General features: G+C 36.1%; 1 protein-coding gene across 1 annotated transcript in view; it reads right to left on the bottom strand.

Annotated features, from left to right (window-relative positions):
- Window positions 1-19,752, bottom strand: part of LOC134855199 (uncharacterized) — a 30,356-nt gene that overhangs the window by 8,896 nt on the left and 1,708 nt on the right. Inside the window, exons 3-19 of the mRNA XM_063871643.1 lie at window positions 19,480-19,670; window positions 19,091-19,249; window positions 18,658-18,770; window positions 18,082-18,310; window positions 17,721-17,795; window positions 17,125-17,248; window positions 16,696-16,820; window positions 16,230-16,423; window positions 6,830-7,091; window positions 6,400-6,480; window positions 6,137-6,247; window positions 4,996-5,206; window positions 4,243-4,396; window positions 3,590-3,710; window positions 2,999-3,110; window positions 2,503-2,694; window positions 1,486-1,595 (exon numbers count right to left, since the gene is read on the bottom strand). Coding sequence (XP_063727713.1) covers window positions 1,486-1,595; window positions 2,503-2,694; window positions 2,999-3,110; window positions 3,590-3,710; window positions 4,243-4,396; window positions 4,996-5,206; window positions 6,137-6,247; window positions 6,400-6,480; window positions 6,830-7,091; window positions 16,230-16,423; window positions 16,696-16,820; window positions 17,125-17,248; window positions 17,721-17,795; window positions 18,082-18,310; window positions 18,658-18,770; window positions 19,091-19,249; window positions 19,480-19,670 — 2,564 coding nt within the window. The remainder of the gene's footprint in view (window positions 1-1,485; window positions 1,596-2,502; window positions 2,695-2,998; window positions 3,111-3,589; window positions 3,711-4,242; window positions 4,397-4,995; window positions 5,207-6,136; window positions 6,248-6,399; window positions 6,481-6,829; window positions 7,092-16,229; window positions 16,424-16,695; window positions 16,821-17,124; window positions 17,249-17,720; window positions 17,796-18,081; window positions 18,311-18,657; window positions 18,771-19,090; window positions 19,250-19,479; window positions 19,671-19,752) is intronic.

Raw genomic sequence — 19,752 nt, 5'->3', positions numbered from 1 at the left:
CAATTAAAACTTGCAATTTTAATTTTCCTCGCCAACAATTAACACTCCAACTAAAATGCAAATAAATCAAATTTACTCTGTTTTAAGTAACAAATAGGTCGAAAAAGCCTTATACAACGATTATGCTTACTATTCAAGGCCAGTGACAAAGGGAGAGTTACAGAAATTGGCTCATCATGAATATACGCGCGGACCCCGTTACGCAGCGATTGAAACAAATACAATCAATGCGAAAATCAAGAAGGATTCCGCGACATGCAGACACGGCTCCACGCAGAAAGTACTATTTGCAGCTTTAGTACACCCGATGCCTAAACGTTCCTCGAAGATGTCTGTAGTCCCCAACATCAAAAAGTGAAGCAGAAGAATTCGCCAAGAAAACCGACAACACACTAATACCAACTGGTCTGGAATTCGCGCTTTCAGACAGATATAAGCAGATACCAAAGGAAGAAGAATTTCTTCCGGCAGATTCAGTGGTTGCAGAAATAGGAAAACGAGACTTGCTTTTTGCCAGGAACATAAAGGCTAATGTCCTCACGGTTATGGAAATTGGTTTATCAATGGAACCTATAAAAGCTGCCCTGAAAACTTCTACCAATTCTATACTGCATTGTTAGGTTGACGGAGCAACTTTCCCCCTGCATATAAACACTTCTTCCAGCCAAGAGACAGGATACATAACAAATCAAAAATCCGACGTTAAAGCACCAGTTTCTGTGATGATCGACTCTGAAATGTCCTCGATGAACTACGGGGGGACAATTTTTCAGAAACGAAATACAGGGATGTTTCTTTCATTTTCACAAGCTATCCACACAAAAATCCTTGAATTCGAAAACTCTGTTCAAAATCGTGAGGACAAAGACCTCATTTTGACCATATGCCTCTTGGCTGCGCTTGCACTTGCACCGCTATTGCATGTAGAGCAGTGGGAAAAAATGTGACCCAGAGCCATTATACTGAGAAGCTTTTTGAGGATTCCACCGCGGATTTGAGTCAATGTTGCAGATGTCAAACCCAGATATCTGAAGTTCATGGAAGCTATCTAAAGACAACAATCCTTGCAGGCATTTACTTCATCGCAGTTGCAGTTGAGAAAGAAAGTTCACGTGGGAAGAAAAATGACTTTGGGCGTATAAAACGCATAGTACGTTCTGCGGCCAATTACTAGGTGATCGGCTATTCAGAGGCTATCGCCAAAAAATTGTCTTTTTAAATTAGTTCTATTTTTTGACTAGTAATGCAAACTGTTTTTCTTGGAGTTGAACAGAGTTTATTGACTCAAAACAATTAAAAACGGCATATTTTCTTAAACTATGGGTAAAATTATTAGCATGAACGTTTCGGTGCATCCTCACCATATTCTAGAGTGCGAGGTATATGAAGAAACTTTTCTTGCGGGGGATTTGGAATTGATTCCAACAATTAAGTAGTGCAGAGTATTTATTTCAATTCAGATCTAATAACTCTTCTGAAATGTACCTGGTATGTCTTCTGTAGTTGGTTTGTCTCCTCCTTCAGGGTCAATTTCATGTTCTCCTTGTCCCTCTCAAACTGGTCCACCATCTCAGCCGCCTCTTCCTCACTACAGCCTACAAAACAGAACATAGAGGACAACCAGTCACAATTTGATCAATCCAATCTTAACTTTTTATGTACAGACGCATAGCCAACATAAAACACGCAAGTAAACAAACAAAAATTACTTGTTTTATTAAATTTCAACTTGTTAATTTAAAAAGAAAATATAGCCAATCGAAGATTGGAAGAGAGTAAGCATTAAAAAAAAAATCGCAAGTTAACATTAAAAAAACACTGGCTTAGTTGAAAAAATCTTAACTTTCATAATCTCATAAGTCGAAAAAAAAACAACACACAGTTGGGAAAGTGTCCATAAACGCACACAAAGAACTATCGTTATCATGTTAAAAGGTTCAAGACAAGTACTAAAACGCATTGACACATACAGGGGCGTCCGCCCCCCTCCCCTCAGGGATTCGACCCCCTGCCGACCTAAAGGGTCCCCCTTTGTACTATTTTGAGATGTCCATATTTGGTGACGGACCCTGAAGATTTTCTAAAGGCGCCAATATATACTTACTTTAATGGGGAGCACTCGCTAAAAAAACGCAATTTTTTTGGTCTAAATTTTCTAAAAAGTTCCAAAAAACACCTTTTTTGGCCTGTTTTTCAAAATTTGCCTGCGGCGCAGAAAATTTGACCAAAATAGGTTCTTTTACTGCTTTGGGAGAGCTCGGAAAATCAATTCGGTCGAACTAAAAAAAAAAGTTTTTCGAAAATTTTTGAAAATCCGCCCCCCCTCGAGAAAATCCTAGATACGCCCCTGGACACATATATTAAGCCTGTGTTATGATTACATAATGCTTATAGCAAAACAGCACTATATTATATACGATCTACGATCTAATACATGAAAGAGCAATAAACTTAAGCATTTTTTCTTTTGAAACTGATTCAAAACGTAAAGATTCGACATACCTTTCGCCTCCAAATTTTTAGCATATCCTCTGCTCGTCTGCTCCAGGGCAGAGTATACTTTGTCAAACAGACTGGACATGGTCTGGCCCACCTCCAAACTACACTCTCTGTCAAACGTCATTTCGTCTTCCAAGTTCTGGATGGCCTCTTTGCGCATGATGTCGAAGCGTTCTCGGAAGAGTTTGGAGGTGTCTGAAAAATATATACTAATTGAACATTCACCTTCATACAAAACGTTAAATGAACATTAAAAAGTGTGATAATATTAAAAGAAGTTGAATGATAAAAAAAGAATAACGAAGTACTAAATTTATGTTTAGACAGAACGTGCATTCAGAGATGCAGGTATTGGAATAAAAAACATCCCGTCAGCGCATTGGGTACCAGAAAAACGTTCACAGACGTTCAAACGTTCACAGTTCAAAAACAAACCTACAAAAAACCTAGAGATAGCCAGGATGTCAATTCTATACGCAGGGATGGAGTGTCAACAAACCTATTTCGCCTTTGACAAACAACTCCCCGGCCTCCCTGTCGTACTTTTCCACCGCTTCCTTCAAAGTAGCCAGTTTCAACACTCTATCCGCATGCTGTTGGTCTTGCTTCACCTGAAACGAATCAAATATTTTTTTTACAGGACGGGGGCGATGGTGAAGTAGTTGATCCGGCAGTATTTCATACAACAGCCACTTAAATTTAGTTGCTCCAGACCCGCTATGATCTTTAATCGTTGATTAAGGATATACAATAAATATAAATCGCAAGAAAAACATCAAGCAAAGCAGTAGAATATTCTAATCAGTGAGCAAAAGAGTCGCTGAAAGGCTGCAAATTTAAATTTTTACGAAGAACATTCGACATTGACTTTACTTTTTAAATTCATCTACAATTATAAATATATATTACCAAATCGATTAAAATAACATCATTTCCGGAAGATTGTTTACTACCATAAAAGCCATATATAATAGCCATGAAATCTATTGAAATTCGGAGGATTTTTACTGAAATTTTTTTATTAAGACATAAAATCTATTGAAATTTGATGTTCTTTCTGCAGTTCCAGCTCCATATTCGACATATGTACCTTAGCGAGATCTAGGAGTTGTGTTTCCTTTTCAGCCTGCATGGATGTTTTAATGGCCAGAACATCCCCCCGCATACGCAGCAGCCACCCACTCTCTTCTACATCGTCAATGCGCCCTTGTCTAAAAAATGCAAGTTATTTAAACTGAACTACACGAAAATAGTTCCAGGTATTAAAAAAAGCGAATTTAAAAAGGATTTAAGCCTCTTGATTAAACTAGATCAAAAACTTAGCCTCTTCTTTCATCAATTTCTGAGGCGAACACTAATATTACGCAACACGATTTTTTTCATACCTAGAGTCGACGATATATTTACTTCAGCTGAAAATTCGCATGACGATCTGATTATGGTCTTAATTGTGCACTAATTATGCTTTATTTCATTGCATTTGTCTTACTCACAGAATACCAATACTCACAGAATGGCCACCAGTATTTCCAGTTAGATTTTGTAAAAACTATTGAAAATGCACCACTGGATTTCACTGGACATCCTACCACTGGATGTGTAAGCTTCGGATTCTCAGACAGTGAAAACATTATATGCAACCATGCGACCGCTCAAAAAAGATATACAAAGCAAATGAGCGAGTAAAGAATTCATCCATGTAGAACAGGATGAGTTCTACATGAATCAGCACTACTGACTCACTTGATCTGACTGTCCAAGAAGTTCTTCATCCTCTCCCTGACTAGATTAAGCGCACTCCTCTGTCTATCTCCTGCCACCTCCTTCATCCTCACAAAGTGTCTCCTCCAAGTCACCTTCTCCTCCAGCTTACACTTCACATCCCCAGTGTAGAGATCTAGACAGGTGGATTCATCCAAATATTACCATAAACTTCATGTGGAAAGTTACAGATCTTCATGTTATTCCGCTACAGATCTAATCAAATTCCACGCCATTTTTCCATATCATTCACATCCACCAGCGCACAGATGTGGAAAGATAAAAAAGACTCAAAAAGAAGGTCCCAACAAGCCGAATTAAGTTGTAAACGTACAGTTTGATAGAAGTTTCTGGCTTGAAACCAAAATTATTATGATTCGATCAGACATCTCTCATCAAAAAGAGACCTGTATCAGAACATTTGCATGTCAAAGCTAATTATTCAGAGAGAAACTAGATGCAAAATATGTTTAAAACGGCAGATTGCCCTTCCTTTTTATTCGAATCATTCAAACGTTTTTCAAAATATTTAGACAGGGACCCATCACTCAATCGAAATGCATTGAGCATCTTAGATTACTGAAAACAGGCTAGGTTTTAGTCCTACAACGCTCTTTCAAGTGATGCTAATATAGAAGAACTTATCAATTTGCATAATAACCTCATTTGGAAACAAGTTATTGAATTTCATTGTTGCATACAATATTTCATTGAAGGCATCTGAAATATTCCTACCAAGATAAGATTCCAATTTGTTCAGACTTTGTTCAAATTCACGCGTGATGGAATCCAGTTGGAATTCGCAATCTAGAAGAAAAGAGGCTGAGGTTTCGTAGTCGGCAGCATCGGATATGGCAGCCCACTCGGAGTTTATCATCTGTTTTTGAGTGAGCAGAGTTTCTGTGATTATTTCTTTCAGTTTAAGACGAAGTTCGGTCGCATTAGCCTGAATGAAGAAACAGGTCGACTTTTAATGGAAGTTTAAATGGAAATTTCTATCCAAACACATAGGCGAAGCAGAACTTTGCATCACTTTGGTTGACCTAAAAAAAAAGGTCGTCAAAATTTTGGAAAATTTTTTGAAAATCCGCCCCCCCTCGAGAAAATCCTAGATCCGCCCCTGCTTGCGATAATCCGGCAGAGCTAGCCGAAAGTCGCCAGTCGAAAAAAAAGAAAAAAGCAATAAAACACCCTAAATAACATTTAGACAAAATTATCGAATGGTAACTATCCTAACAAAACTATTCGATTTGTTATGTCATCCCAACCGAAGCACGCAAACACATATACACCTAGTTTCACTTTTCAAACGATAAAATATAAGACAACTATATCGATAAAACAAGCCGAAAACATTTAAGCCGATGAAACTTTGAACGCTTAAAAAAATAAAAGTTGAAACTATACAAAATCTTGGAATACAGTTACCTGCAAAATTATAAATTTGGAAATTCCATTTCTATCCTTTAAAACACACGAGCTATCAAGAAAAAGAGTGCCGAGGACATTTAGCCGACACAAAAGCTAATACATGATAGACCGAAAAGAGATTTAAAAAGCAAAAAAAAATACAGATTAACTATGATTTAAATTTGCTTCACCAAAAATGGTACGATTGACACACTATGCCACTCAAAAGTCAGCAAGAAAAAATTGTGAAAAAATAAACAAATTTTTGTTTGTCAATGGTGAAATTGATTGCAGGCCTTCGCAAATACAATGACAAGTATGAATCAACTTCAATTCAAACAATTGAATAGAAATTAAAAAACATAAAAAAAAATCGTCGACATAATGAAGACCGACACCCAATTAGCTAAAAATAACCTGAAAATCTTGAAAATTCAAGTACAATGAATGGACTGAAGTAACTAACCCTTCTAAGTTCTTCAGTTTTCTCGAATTTCTCCAACTGTAGCACGTGTACTATTTCATCCACCTCTCTTTTGTGTTGCTTGTCCAACAACTCAACCAAACTATGTCTCTCCTTAAATTAAACTACGTTGACCTCTAAATTAAGGCGTGGAAAAGTAACAAAACTTATTTAAGGCGTTATTATGTCTATTATATCTTTAAGCTGATATGATACCTAGACGCTTAATTCTGTAAAAAAAAAATTGTTATCAAATTAAAGCGTACCATTTTTTGCTCATTCTTCAGCAAATCCCAGAGAGGCTTCCTTTCATTCAACTGTCTCAGACGCAGCTTCATTAGTTGGCTCTAAACAACAACAAACAAATCACCTTCGGCGACCAATCGAAATGCAGTTCCTCAACTTCGGCTCAATTTCTATTTCTGAAAGCGTCACTAAATTAGTTTCTTAATTCACGTCGCTGACTTTATTTTTTTCCGAATCACTAGATTCGTTCTTTTAGCAACTAGTCCATTGTAGATTATTTCCAAGATTGCAGATTTTCTAATGGCTTATGGATATTAAAAATCACCGCAAAACCGTGTCTTCTCCTTGTGCCAAGAGTCTTAACTCGTTTTCCTTGTTTCCAGTTAATTTTCATGATTTTTTTTTGCAATAAACTATTATTTTGTTCGAGCACTTTAAATTATTTCTAACCTCGTGCAACCTTTTCATCTCTTTACTTAATTTCTCCAACCCCATTCTCAATTCATCGTCTAATTTCTTCTTCACATCCCCAAATGCAATCTCAATCTTTTTTCCCAGCCGTGTCATAACTTCATTCACTTCAGACGAGGTTGAAATGCTGCTGTTGTCGCTAGGTTGTCTCGCGAGAAAATTTCTGATAAGTTTGATCATTAGGTCAAGTCGGGTTGCTTCGCAGTGTTTATCGAACTCGATCGATTCGGCTATGTCGCTGCTGAAACCAAACAAGAGCGTGCGTGATAGCTTTTCATTAAATTTGACACAACTTTAAATCGTTCCGCATGATTTATATACTGCATGAACCTATTTCCTTTCGTATGAAACATTTACATAAGACAGAAGAATATACCACAAAAAAAACAATAAAAGATTATGTATTTTTGAGATGCTTTTGTTGTTCGGCTGTAAACGGATCTGAAAAAGCCTTAATAAGACAATTGTTGTCAAGAGTTCGCTAAAAGAAACTTCAACAACTAATTTTCCTGAAGTAAAACTAAGATTTTACGTCTCATTTCCAAATTCTAAGCCTGCAAGCTCGCTTTATTTGTTCAAAACTTGCTCTATTTGACCAAAAGTCAAAAAATTTTAAACCGGTTTTTCTTTATACTGCGGATTTTTTCTATGGGCTTCGAAGCATGAATGCAAAGACTTTACACAGAAACGAAGCTGTGCTTCCCAAATGAGGAAAATGCAAAAAGAGCTCTAAACAGGCAAAACAAAATATGGAAAATACTGAAAATACGCCTTGAAAAAAATTAAAGTTCAATTTTGAGATTAGCAGTATCACCTTATCACATCTGTTCTACGACCGATTGTAATTTTACTAACACTAGCCATCAATAAAGTAGCAAAACTCGAGCGAAAAAAAACTTTCCCGGATTTGAATATCCGATCTTATGATTAGGAGCGTCACTCACGTAATCGCATTTTCAAAAAAAAGACTTAACGCAAAACGCTAGTAACTTATCTGTTTAAGTAGGAGGTTAACTGCTTATTTAAGGAGAAAGCTACTACTCACTTTTTCAATTGAATTCTTTGTCTCAGCTGTGGCTGGGTAGTGTTCGAAAAAACTGAAAAATATTCCAAAAACCAGTTAGATAAACGAAGTCAAACAAAAAACGATACGACTTATTTTAATAGCATGAGCATGTAATATTACAGTTACACTGTTAGAGCATCACAAAAACATGCCATTCATTTTTTCTACTGATTGCTTATGAATATAAGTCAACATTCTACAGAGGCGAAGTTGAGCTTCCAAACACTTCCGACACATCACATACATAGCAGTGCAAGCGGACAGAAACAAAGCCACTCAGCTAAAAATATATATTTTTTGAAGCACAGAGAGGAAGCTGAGCTTCGCACCACTTGCCATACCTCATAAAAATAGCATAGCATGCTAACAAGCTGGTAAGGAAAGGAGAGCTACTAAGATCAAAAAGTATTCGAAAAACCACAAGAAAAAACTTCCAAAATATTGCGTGGAATGATGCTCTATTTATGAGACACACGACCTAAAACAATCCACGGCTTTTAATTAAAATTCAAAATAAATACTGAGAGACAACTGAGCCAACCAAGCTTGGTAAAATTCGCGTAGAACCAGAACCGAATAACAACTTGTTTCATGAAAAATGTTGAACTATAAATTCTTATGTAAGGTTTTAGCATCTTTTGCGCTCTGGAGGGGAAAATAAAAAAATTGTTTCCCTTGACAGCACCCAAAATTAGGTCACTAAGCCAATAATATAAAACAAAATTATCAAAGACCGATAAAAAAAATTTCAGCGAAAAAAGGAAAATATACTAAGTCAAAGTTATTAGAAAAAAAATTGCAGGAGTTAACCAAAACACAATGAGCAACTACAAAAAAATGCGTGCATAAAAATTGTGTCAACTAGGCAAACAAATTATCAGTAGAAAAATCATAGACCGACAGTTCTTTTGAAACGCAATTCTTCCAGTTTGAAAAAAAAATCGTGGTCGTGGTCACATTCGAACCTAGGACCATTGCGATTCCAAGAGCATTCGTTACCCCTACATAAAATGAGTCGGAGAATCTAAGAAACTTGAGAAAAGTTAGCTCAAGAAAAGCTAGAATACTTTGTGTTAGAAAAGTTTCAAGATTTTCCGTCAACAGAAGCACAAAAACGCATTAAGCTATACCTTTGACCTTTGAACGACATATAATGAGGCAACTTCGCCAAGATAAAAAATGCTGAAACCATTTAGGCCCGAGAAACTTCAACGAACAATTTCTAACAAAAACTATACAAAATTTTGAAACTCAATTCCTTGCATCTTTTAAACTGTTAGATACGGTACTCTAAGAACGGTGAAAACTTCTTGAGCTTTACGGAAAAGTTCACATGCTTGCAAAAAAGAGCCGACAAGAATTAAGTGGAAAAACGGCAGACGGAAAATTCAATTTTTCACAGAAAAATCTCAAACCCTGCACTTAGGCTCCCAACGCATGATTTTACCACTTGACCAAATATGAAGCGCTTGGAAGTTAAGGAACTTCAGGTTTCCTTATAAAGAACGGTCAACTTATTGTACATTCCTAACAAACAGCCAACAGACAGTTGCAATAAATTATTGAACGCAAGTAAACACAAAAAATACTGACTTGTTTTTTGAAAAATCTCACCTTCCGAAATTGGAAGAAAAAAATGATACCCGAAAACCTCTTTTTTTTCTTGAACAATTTATAATTGGCTTTTTAAATAAAATCGACCCAATTTAAGACACAGAGGCGAAACTTCGCTTCACAAACACTAGCGAGAGCATGACAAAAAGCACCTCAAGGTGCAATAAAAAAATCTGAAATAAGCCTCGAATATGTAAAAGTTCTCGAATATGTAAAAGTCAAGAGTTCGCTAAAAGAAACTTCAACAACTAATTTTCCTGAAGTAAAACTAAGATTTTACGTCTCATTTCCAAATTCTAAGCCTGCAAGCTCGCTTTATTTGTTCAAAACTTGCTCTATTTGACCAAAAGTCAAAAAATTTTAAACCGGTTTTTCTTTATACTGCGGATTTTTTCTATGGGCTTCGAAGCATGAATGCAAAGACTTTACACAGAAACGAAGCTGTGCTTCCCAAATGAGGAAAATGCAAAAAGAGCTCTAAACAGGCAAAACAAAATATGGAAAATACTGAAAATACGCCTTGAAAAAAATTAAAGTTCAATTTTGAGATTAGCAGTATCACCTTATCACATCTGTTCTACGACCGATTGTAATTTTACTAACACTAGCCATCAATAAAGTAGCAAAACTCGAGCGAAAAAAAACTTTCCCGGATTTGAATATCCGATCTTATGATTAGGAGCGTCACTCACGTAATCGCATTTTCAAAAAAAAGACTTAACGCAAAACGCTAGTAACTTATCTGTTTAAGTAGGAGGTTAACTGCTTATTTAAGGAGAAAGCTACTACTCACTTTTTCAATTGAATTCTTTGTCTCAGCTGTGGCTGGGTAGTGTTCGAAAAAACTGAAAAATATTCCAAAAACCAGTTAGATAAACGAAGTCAAACAAAAAACGATACGACTTATTTTAATAGCATGAGCATGTAATATTACAGTTACACTGTTAGAGCATCACAAAAACATGCCATTCATTTTTTCTACTGATTGCTTATGAATATAAGTCAACATTCTACAGAGGCGAAGTTGAGCTTCCAAACACTTCCGACACATCACATACATAGCAGTGCAAGCGGACAGAAACAAAGCCACTCAGCTAAAAATATATATTTTTTGAAGCACAGAGAGGAAGCTGAGCTTCGCACCACTTGCCATACCTCATAAAAATAGCATAGCATGCTAACAAGCTGGTAAGGAAAGGAGAGCTACTAAGATCAAAAAGTATTCGAAAAACCACAAGAAAAAACTTCCAAAATATTGCGTGGAATGATGCTCTATTTATGAGACACACGACCTAAAACAATCCACGGCTTTTAATTAAAATTCAAAATAAATACTGAGAGACAACTGAGCCAACCAAGGTTGGTAAAATTCGCGTAGAACCAGAACCGAATAACAACTTGTTTCATGAAAAATGTTGAACTATAAATTCTTATGTAAGGTTTTAGCATCTTTTGCGCTCTGGAGGGGAAAATAAAAAAATTGTTTCCCTTGACAGCACCCAAAATTAGGTCACTAAGCCAATAATATAAAACAAAATTATCAAAGACCGATAAAAAAAATTTCAGCGAAAAAAGGAAAATATACTAAGTCAAAGTTATTAGAAAAAAAATTGCAGGAGTTAACCAAAACACAATGAGCAACTACAAAAAAATGCGTGCATAAAAATTGTGTCAACTAGGCAAACAAATTATCAGTAGAAAAATCATAGACCGACAGTTCTTTTGAAACGCAATTCTTCCAGTTTGAAAAAAAAATCGTGGTCGTGGTCACATTCGAACCTAGGACCATTGCGATTCCAAGAGCATTCGTTACCCCTACATAAAATGAGTCGGAGAATCTAAGAAACTTGAGAAAAGTTAGCTCAAGAAAAGCTAGAATACTTTGTGTTAGAAAAGTTTCAAGATTTTCCGTCAACAGAAGCACAAAAACGCATTAAGCTATACCTTTGACCTTTGAACGACATATAATGAGGCAACTTCGCCAAGATAAAAAATGCTGAAACCATTTAGGCCCGAGAAACTTCAACGAACAATTTCTAACAAAAACTATACAAAATTTTGAAACTCAATTCCTTGCATCTTTTAAACTGTTAGATACGGTACTCTAAGAACGGTGAAAACTTCTTGAGCTTTACGGAAAAGTTCACATGCTTGCAAAAAAGAGCCGACAAGAATTAAGTGGAAAAACGGCAGACGGAAAATTCAATTTTTCACAGAAAAATCTCAAACCCTGCACTTAGGCTCCCAACGCATGATTTTACCACTTGACCAAATATGAAGCGCTTGGAAGTTAAGGAACTTCAGGTTTCCTTATAAAGAACGGTCAACTTATTGTACATTCCTAACAAACAGCCAACAGACAGTTGCAATAAATTATTGAACGCAAGTAAACACAAAAAATACTGACTTGTTTTTTGAAAAATCTCACCTTCCGAAATTGGAAGAAAAAAATGATACCCGAAAACCTCTTTTTTTTCTTGAACAATTTATAATTGGCTTTTTAAATAAAATCGACCCAATTTAAGACACAGAGGCGAAACTTCGCTTCACAAACACTAGCGAGAGCATGACAAAAAGCACCTCAAGGTGCAATAAAAAAATCTGAAATAAGCCTCGAATATGTAAAAGTTCTCGAATATGTAAAAGTCAAGAGTTCGCTAAAAGAAACTTCAACAACTAATTTTCCTGAAGTAAAACTAAGATTTTACGTCTCATTTCCAAATTCTAAGCCTGCAAGCTCGCTTTATTTGTTCAAAACTTGCTCTATTTGACCAAAAGTCAAAAAATTTTAAACCGGTTTTTCTTTATACTGCGGATTTTTTCTATGGGCTTCGAAGCATGAATGCAAAGACTTTACACAGAAACGAAGCTGTGCTTCCCAAATGAGGAAAATGCAAAAAGAGCTCTAAACAGGCAAAACAAAATATGGAAAATACTGAAAATACGCCTTGAAAAAAATTAAAGTTCAATTTTGAGATTAGCAGTATCACCTTATCACATCTGTTCTACGACCGATTGTAATTTTACTAACACTAGCCATCAATAAAGTAGCAAAACTCGAGCGAAAAAAAACTTTCCCGGATTTGAATATCCGATCTTATGATTAGGAGCGTCACTCACGTAATCGCATTTTCAAAAAAAAGACTTAACGCAAAACGCTAGTAACTTATCTGTTTAAGTAGGAGGTTAACTGCTTATTTAAGGAGAAAGCTACTACTCACTTTTTCAATTGAATTCTTTGTCTCAGCTGTGGCTGGGTAGTGTTCGAAAAAACTGAAAAATATTCCAAAAACCAGTTAGATAAACGAAGTCAAACAAAAAACGATACGACTTATTTTAATAGCATGAGCATGTAATATTACAGTTACACTGTTAGAGCATCACAAAAACATGCCATTCATTTTTTCTACTGATTGCTTATGAATATAAGTCAACATTCTACAGAGGCGAAGTTGAGCTTCCAAACACTTCCGACACATCACATACATAGCAGTGCAAGCGGACAGAAACAAAGCCACTCAGCTAAAAATATATATTTTTTGAAGCACAGAGAGGAAGCTGAGCTTCGCACCACTTGCCATACCTCATAAAAATAGCATAGCATGCTAACAAGCTGGTAAGGAAAGGAGAGCTACTAAGAGCAAAAAGTATTCGAAAAACCACAAGAAAAAACTTCCAAAATATTGCGTGGAATGATGCTCTATTTATGAGACACACGACCTAAAACAATCCACGGCTTTTAATTAAAATTCAAAATAAATACTGAGAGACAACTGAGCCAACCAAGCTTGGTAAAATTCGCGTAGAACCAGAACCGAATAACAACTTGTTTCATGAAAAATGTTGAACTATAAATTCTTATGTAAGGTTTTAGCATCTTTTGCGCTCTGGAGGGGAAAATAAAAAAATTGTTTCCCTTGACAGCACCCAAAATTAGGTCACTAAGCCAATAATATAAAACAAAATTATCAAAGACCGATAAAAAAAATTTCAGCGAAAAAAGGAAAATATACTAAGTCAAAGTTATTAGAAAAAAAATTGCAGGAGTTAACCAAAACACAATGAGCAACTACAAAAAAATGCGTGCATAAAAATTGTGTCAACTAGGCAAACAAATTATCAGTAGAAAAATCATAGACCGACAGTTCTTTTGAAACGCAATTCTTCCAGTTTGAAAAAAAAATCGTGGTCGTGGTCACATTCGAACCTAGGACCATTGCGATTCCAAGAGCATTCGTTACCCCTACATAAAATGAGTCGGAGAATCTAAGAAACTTGAGAAAAGTTAGCTCAAGAAAAGCTAGAATACTTTGTGTTAGAAAAGTTTCAAGATTTTCCGTCAACAGAAGCACAAAAACGCATTAAGCTATACCTTTGACCTTTGAACGACATATAATGAGGCAACTTCGCCAAGATAAAAAATGCTGAAACCATTTAGGCCCGAGAAACTTCAACGAACAATTTCTAACAAAAACTATACAAAATTTTGAAACTCAATTCCTTGCATCTTTTAAACTGTTAGATACGGTACTCTAAGAACGGTGAAAACTTCTTGAGCTTTACGGAAAAGTTCACATGCTTGCAAAAAAGAGCCGACAAGAATTAAGTGGAAAAACGGCAGACGGAAAATTCAATTTTTCACAGAAAAATCTCAAACCCTGCACTTAGGCTCCCAACGCATGATTTTACCACTTGACCAAATATGAAGCGCTTGGAAGTTAAGGAACTTCAGGTTTCCTTATAAAGAACGGTCAACTTATTGTACATTCCTAACAAACAGCCAACAGACAGTTGCAATAAATTATTGAACGCAAGTAAACAGAAAAAATACTGACTTGTTTTTTGAAAAATCTCACCTTCCGAAATTGGAAGAAAAAAATGATACCCGAAAACCTCTTTTTTTTCTTGAACAATTTATAATTGGCTTTTTAAATAAAATCGACCCAATTTAAGACACAGAGGCGAAACTTCGCTTCACAAACACTAGCGAGAGCATGACAAAAAGCACCTCAAGGTGCAATAAAAAAATCTGAAATAAGCCTCGAATATGTAAAAGTTCGGCTACGTCTGAGATTCGAACCTACAACCTAGAGATTAAGAGTCTCATAGACTAACCACTCAGCTACGGAAGCTTAAGATGCACCAAACACTCGCCACAAATAAAGCAGAGAACAGATGCTATGCAATTTCCAATGCTACAGTTAAATTTCCAAATAAGAGAACACTTTTATTTGCAAGTTGGTTTAGAAAACAAAAAAAGGTTCGTAATAATACACTAAGCTGATCGCAAGTGTAATAATAAGAAACTTACGAAGGGGCCACTGGAAGTTCATATAGAGTTTGATATTGTCATCGAGCAGTATAAAGAGGCTCTTAGCACGTCGAAATACTCGACTTCAAATTCGGATCTCGATATCTTTAAATAAAGTCTTGATCATGAATATATAAGTACCCTTCAATTGGTGGTTCAAATGTATCTCTTTTTGGTCCTGCGAAAAATTATGTCGCTATCATATGGTTCAGCGAATGTAGAGTGTTGCTTTTCTGTCAACCAAGATCTGATTGATGACAACAAATAATTCGATACTTAAGTGGCTTTGCGAAGATGAAGAGACGGTATTCAACATATTGGGGGAGTAAGGAAGTTTGATGCGACAAATGATGTTCGTGCAGCAAGTTCAAGATAGGGAAACGACTTAAAGAACAAAAAGAAAAACGAAGAGAAAATCCAAAAAAAGAATTAGACATTGCAAAAAAGAATTAGACAACTTTCTGCTAACATCAAACACCTGACCGACGCATCTGAGTATTTGCTGCGTTTGTGAAATTAAAAAACCGTGGAAGCGGAGCGAAGGAATTCGCTCAAGTTTTTCATAAAATCGAATGCATTTTGTGACAAAGCGAAACCCAAATGTCAGAAAAGTGAAATTGTTAAGAAAATTGAAGAGCTAAATCTTCAAAAGCTTTAACGTTTGAAGCAAAGTTTTGGTGATATAGTTTTTACATTAACGACAACACGACAAAAAAGTAGCTCTATAAAATGCAAAAACAAAAAGTAGAAATAAGCCTCGAATTAACAAAAAATTCAGTTACGTCTGAGCTTCGAACCTGTGACCTAGAGATTAAGAGTCTCACACCCTAACCACTCTGTCAGGGAAGCTTAATAATTAATAGCCAAACAATAGTCACAAATAAAGCAGAGAACAGATGCTTTACAATGTCCAATGCTACAGTGAAAATTCCAAATAAGTGAACACTTTTCATGAACACTTTATTAGCGAGTTAACTTAAAAAAAAGGTTCGGAACAATACACTAGGCTGCCGCTGGTGTAAAAACTGGATCAACAAGTAAAATTTTAATTTGCTGGCATTCTGATAATTAAATTCCACTCTCAAAACTAGAAGTCGATCACGTTTTTCGTGGCCTTTACACTTTCGCTGACGAAACTGGAGCTTGCCCTCCTTTTAACAAAGGAAATAAACGGAACTTAAAAATAAATAAAGAGTCAAACCGCAAAAAATTTAATTTGAGCCTGTACAAAAGGAAAACTTTAAGACTTTTCATGAGAAAAAACGGAAAAAAACCATCGCGACCTACATTAAAGTCTGAACTACGTTCATCGACTTTTAAAAAATAAACAGAATCAATCTCTTAATTAAAAAGCCTGTCCTTCAAGATTGACCTTGATGCCAACTAACCATGCTATCTCCTTGTCTGCTTTGATCGCATCGTCAATTGACGCAACCTCAACCACAGTACACTCCTTGTAGTTGGAGATATTATCCTTGGTGTTCTTGTGGCTACACAGCGACTGAAGAGCAGCCTCGTACGCATGTTTAGATCCCACCAAGTAGGATTTGCTCTTAGGAGCTGCTACTTTCGATTTGGGGACCTGAAACGGGTTTAACTTTTGGTTTATCTCAATCACTGTTAGATTTCTCAGTATTCTCTCATGGAAAACAAATAGATTCGCTGTATCTATCATGAAATGCTTTCATTCTAAGCTAATTCGCATCCTTGTTACCAATTTTAGACCCAGAAAATTCTCCGAAGAACTCATTATCTACTAACTTCAGACAAAGATCTCTTTGTCTAAGTATCAAATTGTTAATCCGAAATGCTATATGAGTGAAACCTTGTCGGTACAAGTATGACTGAACTTACAATCTGGTTTTGTCTGGCTCTCATCTTGTGTCTCTTCTCTCGCTCACTCCTCTTCCTCTCTCTCAACTCCTTCCGAAGCCTCTTCTCTCTTTCTTCACATGTCTCTTCATCTGCCAATGGGGACACTAAACAAACAAAAGTGAAAAGAATCGAAAAACAAGAATAAACACCACACCTTTTCGCGAAAACTTCCCGCTGAACCCCTGTATACCCCCCCTCCCCCCTGCTTAACGTGATTCCGAACCATGTAGGAGTCATTTCTATAGAGGCATGCGTGCACACTAATTATCCTCTGACAAAAGCTGATGAAAACACAGCAATTGCGCATATTCATAAAAAAAGAGATATCGCAGAAACTGATTTGATTTACTTTCCTTCTACTTTGAAAGTAACTCGAAAATTATCAAAAATTAGATAGATTTTTCTTACCTGCTATCATGGAGTTGAATCCACAACAGTATACAGAGATGAATAGAATAAAGATTGCCAGGAGGAATCCAAACAGGAGACAGAGAATGACACCAACTATGAAGCCATAGTATCTATCAGTGGTCTAAATACAATCAATTTGTTATTCATCGCGAAACCATTATTCACTCCAATTTTTTTTAAATAACTCTAATAGCTCGAAATACAATAGCTCGAGTAATTTTTCATTAATATGATCAAATTCTTCTGACAATTTAAGACCTTTTCTCCTCAAGGAAAAGCATAAACAAAGTAGCTGTTGCCCAGAACGTCCCATATAGCTAAGAACACCCCTATTTATGCTCAAAAGTTTTCAGATATACTCAAGCAAAGTTGCGGAAAATTTCATACCAAAACAATTGAGCAGCTGAATATTAACGCAAGCGAGAACTAGTAAAGAAACGCCGCCTCGAATAAAGAGCTAATTCAACGATTACGCATGTTATAATGTTGTACCTTGTAACGGATCTTCCCGTCATCAATAGAGGGAATAGTTACCAAGATCCGAGAACTAAAGCAGTTAGTTGAGTTTGCAACAGAGCCATTAATATACTTGCCTCTTTAGTTTCCAAGTTCCTCGCTGTGAAACAAGCTGGACATTCTGGGGACACAAAGAACTCCTTTCCCAGATACTGAAAGAACAAAACAACTTTTAACCCAAATCTCTTTTTTCTAAATATAAGCTCGCTTTCCATCAAATAGAAATAAACTGATCGCCAGAGCCATTTAACGGTACATCTATTAACCGATAGAGCTGGTAATACAAAAATTGGAAGACATTAATCGATTTCTTCCATTACTTGATTTGCAGCAACAGCGTGATATTCAATTTAACTATGGAACTAGACTAGGACATGATTTGTGATGATGAACATCAAGATTAAATAAAAATAGGAAATTATAAGGATAAGAGCTTACATTATCTACAGATTCTGCTGCATCTACAATCACAAACGAAGCCTGAACTGCACGCCACTGTCTTGCATCAAATGGGAATCCGCCTCCATCTCCATCTTCATCCAGCGACACATCATAGGAGAAGTTGAAAGAGGTTTGTGCTGTAGTGATGATAGGTTCAGAGGTCTCCAGAGAATTGGGGGTTTGTGTCCAGTCAAAGGGGGATTGCAGATTGGAATTATCGAGAACTCTGAAAACAAAATATAAAATATAGCCAACAGACAGTTGGAAAAGAGTCAATAAACGCAACTAAAAAAACAAAAACACATCGCGACCTACATAAGGGTCTGAACTACGTTCATCGACTCTTAAAAACGATTCTATTTTTTCCATCCAATGCAAAATTTTGGGTGTGTATCAAAATTTTGCAGTTCATGAAAATAGACTTTCACCAATACAAATACATTGGCAGGCGTTTGAAGTTTTTCTAAAGCAGTCAGTCAGTTTGTACGAGTCTTCAGTTACGACTAATCTACAATCTAAACTAACAAATGTTCCATTAATGGACCTGTCACGATGAATTTTATAATTCATTACCTCAGGTTAGAGATGTCATCTAGAAGGTTGAATGACCTCAGAGGGTATGGACTTCGGTTGTTGACCTCAATTTGAACTCTGTACACTTGAGGCACTGGATCAGCCGATACGAGCTAAACCGAAAAAACTGTCGAATCATGTTAAAAATTTCCTCTACTAATTATTAGCCATAAAATCAGTGCCGTCACAGAATCAAGAACATTGATAATTTAGTTAAATATTTCTACCCATTTGTTAATATGCAAGACAGATCAAAACCCTATCTATGATTCCAAAGAAAACTTCACTTGGCTTCGCGTGTAATCTTTTTTCATAGAAAAAGGAAATTTTTTATGTTATCATCAGGCTACGACGATGTTGTTTTTGGAATAACAAATTCTGTGTTAAAATCGATTTCTGCAATAAATCGCTTTCTTTGCAGATTAAATCAAACCTTCAACGACTTGGTCACGGAGACTCCAGGATTGGTGCTAAATGTCTCTGCATTTTTGATTCCCACAAACAGAGGCCATCCGGAGACGCTGTTTTTCAAGTAGACACTAATGTACACTTCGTCTCCTTGATCAGCAGTCTCCCACAAGTGATATCCAATCTGAACAGAGAACTTTCAAAATGCACATTTAAAGATTTAATGATTTTTAGTTTCAGATATCAAACACAGGAACTTTTTCTTTCCATCAGCACTTGGTTAAAATCATTATTTTACACCTGGCCGAATGGTGAGTGTAAATACCTATAAAACATTTTAAAATTTTTTGTTAGTTACGAAATATGAGAATAAGTTTGTAAAACAATCATTTTTTTGCAAAAGTTTAAAGCTACCTCAAAATCATGTGATGTTGCAGCATCGCAACAAAATCCAGACAAGTCCACTTTATACATTTGGTTATTGTCCGAATCTGATATGGAAGGAAGAGGATCTAGTGCCGTCATGTTTTCAACGTGGTCCAAATTGTTCACGAGATTTGTGTTGTCGATATTGAAAGTGAAGATATTCAGTTGGTAATTCGAGTCTACAAAACATAGATTGTGAGTGCGAAAAAATATATACAATGAAATTGAGTTGAAATTTCAGTTCAGATTGACAAACAATCT

The sequence above is a fragment of the Symsagittifera roscoffensis genome, chromosome 10 (assembly GCF_963678635.1).
Source record: "Symsagittifera roscoffensis chromosome 10, txSymRosc1.1, whole genome shotgun sequence".
Taxonomy (NCBI): domain Eukaryota; kingdom Metazoa; phylum Xenacoelomorpha; order Acoela; family Convolutidae; genus Symsagittifera; species Symsagittifera roscoffensis.
The sequence above is the reverse complement of the archived record's forward strand: the minus strand, read 5'-3'. Positions and strand labels throughout refer to the sequence as shown.